The sequence below is a fragment of the Fulmarus glacialis genome, unplaced genomic scaffold (assembly GCF_000690835.1).
Source record: "Fulmarus glacialis isolate BGI_N327 unplaced genomic scaffold, ASM69083v1 scaffold9631, whole genome shotgun sequence".
NCBI classification, from domain to species: Eukaryota; Metazoa; Chordata; class Aves; order Procellariiformes; family Procellariidae; genus Fulmarus; species Fulmarus glacialis.
Genome location: NW_009190851.1, coordinates 8457 through 14107, shown reverse-complemented (window position 1 = coordinate 14107; position 5651 = coordinate 8457). Strand labels below are relative to the sequence as shown.

Genomic DNA, 5651 nt, shown 5'->3' with positions numbered 1-5651 from the left:
TTTCTTTTTACCTCTTAAACTGTCTTTATCTCAACCCACAAGTTTTCTCACTTCTGCCCTTCCAATTTTCTCCCGCATCCCGGTGGCAGGAGCAAGCGAGCGGTGGCGTGGTGCTTACCTGCCTGCCGGGGTTAACCCACAACACGGCCCTTTCTCTCTTCCCAGAGCTGCAAGCCTTTGCTCACCATGGACGCCCACTGCCGAGATACCAGGTTGCTCTGTGCTTTGGGGAGGAATTTCCAGATCCGCAGAGGCAGAGGAAGTTAATTACAGCCCATGTAAGTAGGACTTCTGCCTTACCTAAAAGAAACATATTCCTTGGAGGATATGAATCTGTCAGTCAGGCTTTTCTACCTTGTGTACGTTGTGAGGGAGGTAATAAATTCTTAAAAATGCAGCGCTATCCAGACCGGGGTTGAATCCCCAGATCTGCCAAGGACTGACTGGTAGCCATCAGTAGGGCAGAGCATCTAATTTCCCTCACTGTAAACCATCAGTGAGCTCTTTTGCAAATCCCTTCAAAATCTAAAGCTGAAAGGTACCCTGGCAGAGCTGGGCTGCGTTGTTATTGCCGTCCCGGTTGCGCAGCTCCTTGGGCTGCCAGGCCGGTGCAGGACGCGGTGCTTTCACAACCACTGCACCTGAAGGTGCTCCAGAATCCCAGCCTGCACCTCAGGGACCTCAGCCCTTAATGGGATGCAGGGGCTGCCTGTGCAGCTTCAGGGTTAAGGTAGCTGGCAAGCTCCTGGTCTGACTGACCACAGTTCACACACACTCAAAGCTGGTGTTTCGGGATGCTATCTGAGAGAGGGTGATGACGGAGACTGAGACCAGGTACTTTCTAAATTGGCTGTGTTGGCCCTAAAACCACAAGAGAGGTGATAATGCACACATTAGCGGCAGGGCTTAGCTTATTGCGTCCTTGGGAAGAAAACTGGTGTCTCTCTTAATTTTTCGAAAGGCCCTTTGGTAGTAACAAGTCAGACTTTTGTCATAAGCCGTGGCCTGCCCTTAGCTGCGTAGCTTTCGTGCTGCCGCACTGCTGCTTAGCGAGTCTCTGGGGTGGAAGGTGGGAAGCTCACAAATCCATCCCAAGCTATCCATCCCTCCTTCCTAGCATCCATTCTCCAGCTCCCTTCTCCATCTCCTGTCCTGGCAGCTTTTCTGTGAGCCTGTACCTCCTGCTCTTTCCAGAGCTTTGCTTCCCCCTTGCCAGTTGCTCCTCAGCTTCTCGGGCTGTCCCAGCTTGTGGGCTGGTGGGGTTCCACCATCCCACCAAACAGCTATGCCCCGGGAGCTGTCTGGCTCACCTGCCCCGCTGCCTTCCCGTCTCCCCATGGTGGGACGGGAGGTGCTCAGCTGCCTCCAAATGCTGATGAGAGGAAGGGAAGGGGGATCGGTGGGGCTGCTCCAAGGCAGCGATCCCTTCTGGCTCTCTCCCTTCCCAGAGTCGGGACCCACAGACAGCATATTCTTACTCCAAAGTGGTGCCCGTGTCTTAACATGGAGGGGCTGGCTGACCAGCAGGAGAGGGTTATGGAGAAGAGTTGTCCAACCTGTCCATCCCCCGAGAGTAAGGAGAGCTTTGGGTGTTTGTTCTCGGTGTGCAACTTAAATATTTGCAGTCAGAGCCCCAAGCCCTGAGGGGGAACAGTGGTTTCTGAAGAGACAAAGTGAAGGCAGTGTTAAACCATACAAATCCTTCTTGGTGGTTGAACAGATTCCTCATCAGAGCTTGAATGAACAGAAAGAAGAGTAACCTTGGTGTTAGACTGAAGTCTGATTTCAAACACAGTCGTTTGGTGACGTATCTCAGGGGGCTCCAGCATTTCAAGTTCAGTCCTCGAAGTACTTTACAACGCAGATGAGACTTTCAGCACTTTGTGTATGCATTTGAACACGTCGAGTGGCCACAGACATGTCTGGCCTGTAGGCATCGCTCACACCCAGGGGCTGGCTAAGGGGCTGCAATTGCTAATACATCATTTGTGTCACTGGTACGTGCCCTTCTAAACGAAGGCCGTGGAGGAAAGGAGTGCGTGCAGTTAGCAAGGCACTTAGCAGCAGAACAGGCAAGCCCTAGCTTAAAACAGAGATTAGTGATACCACTGAAATTGTTTTCCCATTCTGGTAAGCAGAACTATTTTGTCCTGCCTTGTTTTTAACTTAAAACCACCATAAATAACTAAGATGAAGAGCATGAAATTTTGTCACATGTCTGATTAACATTTTGTCTGTTCTTAAGGTTGAACCAATGTTTGCCAGGCAGCTGTATTACTTTGCTCAACAAAACAGTGGACATCTTCTGAGAGGCTATGATTTACCAGAACTTGTGACTAGTCCAGAGGATTATCACAGATCTATTCGCCATTCCTCTATTCAAGAATAAGATCCTCAGAAAGAGTGTTTTTAAAGGCACTGTAAAGATTATGCAGAGTGGAGGAGCAGATCTGGGTCGCAATTTGGAGATCCACATCACAGCTGGATGTGTTCACGGGTTCAATGATAGGAAAGTGAACTAGGATAACCATATTGTATGATACAAATGACGGGTCTTCAACGTTTGGATGCTACATCTCACATAGGTTCCACTGTCGCTGAGAATAACTCAAAACTGACAAAATGATTGCTATGTTTACGTTTGCTTAACGTTCTCCTTGGGTTTGGAGGACTGATTCTTACCGGAGACTTAAATCCAGAGTTTACACTGTTATATTTGCAGGGCTATTTATTTTGGATTACTGATCTCAGGGGAGGAACATAAATTTGCAGTGTTCCCAATTTGAAACTGTAGCTACTATAGGTGTGTAGCAAACGTAGACGGTTTATTGAGAATAGCTAATACATGTAAGTGGATATAAATTTAGATTCATAAGTGTGATGCCTATATTCTTGTATAGAATATTTCAGTGTATTTTTTAAAAACAATGCAATTCTTCAGAGACATATTTTTTTAACGCCTGACTGACATTTGTCCTGACAATGAATTTTGTTGCTGCCACTGTTGTTATTGGATTAGCCCCCATAATAGCAGTTTCTAAGGTGATGCATTTATGGCACTGTGTTAAGAAATGTGACCGTTTAGCTCATATTACCTGTGGATTTAGTGGATCAATGACTAAAATTCTAAAGTCCCGAAGAGCAGATTTAAAAATAAGTTACATTTTTATTATAATTGAAAGCTACTATGCATTTTATATATATATTTATATAGTATGCATTAGAGTTACGTTGGCAGACCTTGAAAATAGCACAGAAATGGTCCTGCTAGCCCTTTTTTGATGTCACACACGTGAGCCAGGTTAAAATAACTACCACCTCTGACTTGTACAGAGCCAGCTCCGCTCTTTGTGTGCACTCACAGCTTCCTTCCAGTGGTACTGAAATGAATGTGAAGGGAGAGTTCCAGGAGAGCAGCATTTGGCTGCTCCCATATTAAGACAGTCAAGGAAATACTTCTTTTAACGTTGGTTTTCAAAAATTTTACAGAAGTATAATCTGATGCAATTTGCAGCTTTTAATGGTAGGGTGCCTTTACAAAGGTGAAGAGAAGAGGTCTGTTGGGTAAGCATGTCAGTGAAATTTCCTCGCTGGCGAGCAGACCGTGTAATCTTACTAGCTTTAACTCCAGAACACGATCTCCCTATGCTTAACAGACATACTTCACTTGGATTTCTAAATGACGATGAAAAACCGGTACTTGGTCTGGCAGCAGACTTGTGTTCTAGGGACTTTGAATTTATACATCTTAAAGATGCATACTCTTTTGGGATATATTATCCCCCTCCTTCTCCACGGGGAAGGCGGAATTAACAGGTCATTTTTACTTTTGTGTTCTTTGTTACTTGAAGTGTTGTTTTTCCTGGCTTAAAGATTTTCACAGGGGAGACCTCTTTCTTAGACATTGAAAGCACTGTGCTAGGTGACTTTCACAGCTTCCGCATATGCTTTTGGCCTGTGCATACATTTTACTGAAAGGGACTTTTGTGTTCAAACTGAACTGGTACAATACAAATATTTGGTGTGTTTTTCACTTTTTTCTAGTGGTCGTTGCTTCATATGCTCATTGCTTCAGCTCACATCTTAGAATAAAGTCCTTATTCCCTACCAACTTGATTTGTATGTGTTGTTTTCAGTGGCGGGGCAAATCTAATGGGCTCGGTTCTGCACTGCGAACTAATGGGCAGCACTGCTGGCTAAGTCTATGGGGAACTGTGTTTTAAGCCAAAAGTGCAGGGAAAGGTCAAAAGGTAAGGATTTTTTCTTACAAAAATGTCTGCGAAATTAGCTACAGTTAGTAGAAAAAGGGAAAACAAGGAGGTTGCCCTTTGGCTGTTGGTTTCCCGGACCACGGACGATGCAGCAGAGCCCTGCAGCCGGTGCTGCCGTGCACCTGAGGGCTCTGCCCCTGCCCCTCCGTGGCCCCTGGGGCTGGGGACCGGGCTGGTCCCCCCCCTGCCCAGCCCAGTGCTGGGGGACCTTCTGACCCACCGCTTGCCGGGCTGGCGGCTGGAGCTGGAGGTGGTGGTTACTGGTCGCTATGGTTTCCAGAGTGCTTTCAAGTGAGAAAAGCTGGGAAAGGGTGAAGAGGAGGATGACAAGTGAACTAAAATAATGAAGATAAGAATAGGAATGAATTTCACCGGGCAGCCCCTATTTACTGGAAATCAGGGTCCCGAGCAGGGGCCTTGGGTGCAGCAGGTTGCAGACAGAGCAAGGTGTGAAAAATAGTTACGAGATTTGTGAGATGTCTGAAGATGGGGGGGCATTTTCTCTTTTCTCTCAACAGGCTGCTGTTGGCTATCGAGGTGCCTTACCATTTTTGGTCTTGGAATGAGCTTTTAATTATTTTCCTTGAAGGAGCATGATTTAAAGTCAGTGGCTGTGAAGAGGGAGGGAGAAGAGCACCATCTATGTTCTGGACAAACACAACTTGCTTAGTTTGAATGCAGAGAGATGCAGGTGAAAGACTTATTTTAACCAAGGAAGGAGGTTGAGGTGTTTCTCTTGGGGGGATGGAGCATTTTGAAGAGCGGAAGGAAAATCAATCTGTTGATTTGTACCGTGAATTATTTTGCATGTGAGGACTTTAAAGCTGCATTTGACTTTTGTGAGTATCTCTTACTGCTCAAAATGGATTTATGGATACACAAAGTGGAAAAAAAAAAGCAGCAAACAAGAAAAAACCCTGAAAACATTTTCTCCTTTCAGTATTTTTTTTACAGTCACTACGTGAAAGCATTTGAAGTACTTCCTACTTCTGTTAACTTGTTTATAGTTTCTGAGGTCTACTTCCTTCCTGTTATGATTTCAGCGGCGTTATAAATGACATGTCTTACTCCCGTCAACACCAAAGGCATAGCTGGTGTTTTTTCAAACAATTTCAGCGTGCAATTTGTGTCAGTATTGGTTTCTCTTATTTTAATATGGCCACTTACAATTGTTTCTTGAAAGGGTTTCGGGCCAGAGCTCTGCAGCTGAAGTACCTCTCTTCAAAATTTGGTTCTGCTAAGTGGTTTTGCCTACTGCTGTAAACTGTATTAGCCTTAAAGGGATTGTAGGTTAACCAGAAAAGAGGAGATATATTTTAAGCTGAAATACAGTGTAACAGGGTTTGTGGAAAAAACACAGGATTCACGTGAAAACCCCTG

At 45.4% G+C, this 5651-nt stretch overlaps 1 protein-coding gene across 1 annotated transcript in view; it reads left to right on the top strand.

The window, feature by feature from the left end:
• Positions 1–4109, top strand: part of IRF4 (interferon regulatory factor 4) — a 13244-nt gene extending 9135 nt beyond the window's left edge. Inside the window, exons 6-7 of the mRNA XM_009586453.1 lie at positions 166–278; positions 2246–4109. Of these exons, the coding sequence (XP_009584748.1) occupies positions 166–278; positions 2246–2389 (257 nt within the window). The 3' untranslated portion in view covers positions 2390–4109. The remainder of the gene's footprint in view (positions 1–165; positions 279–2245) is intronic.
• The last annotated feature ends 1542 nt before the right edge of the window (positions 4110–5651 follow it).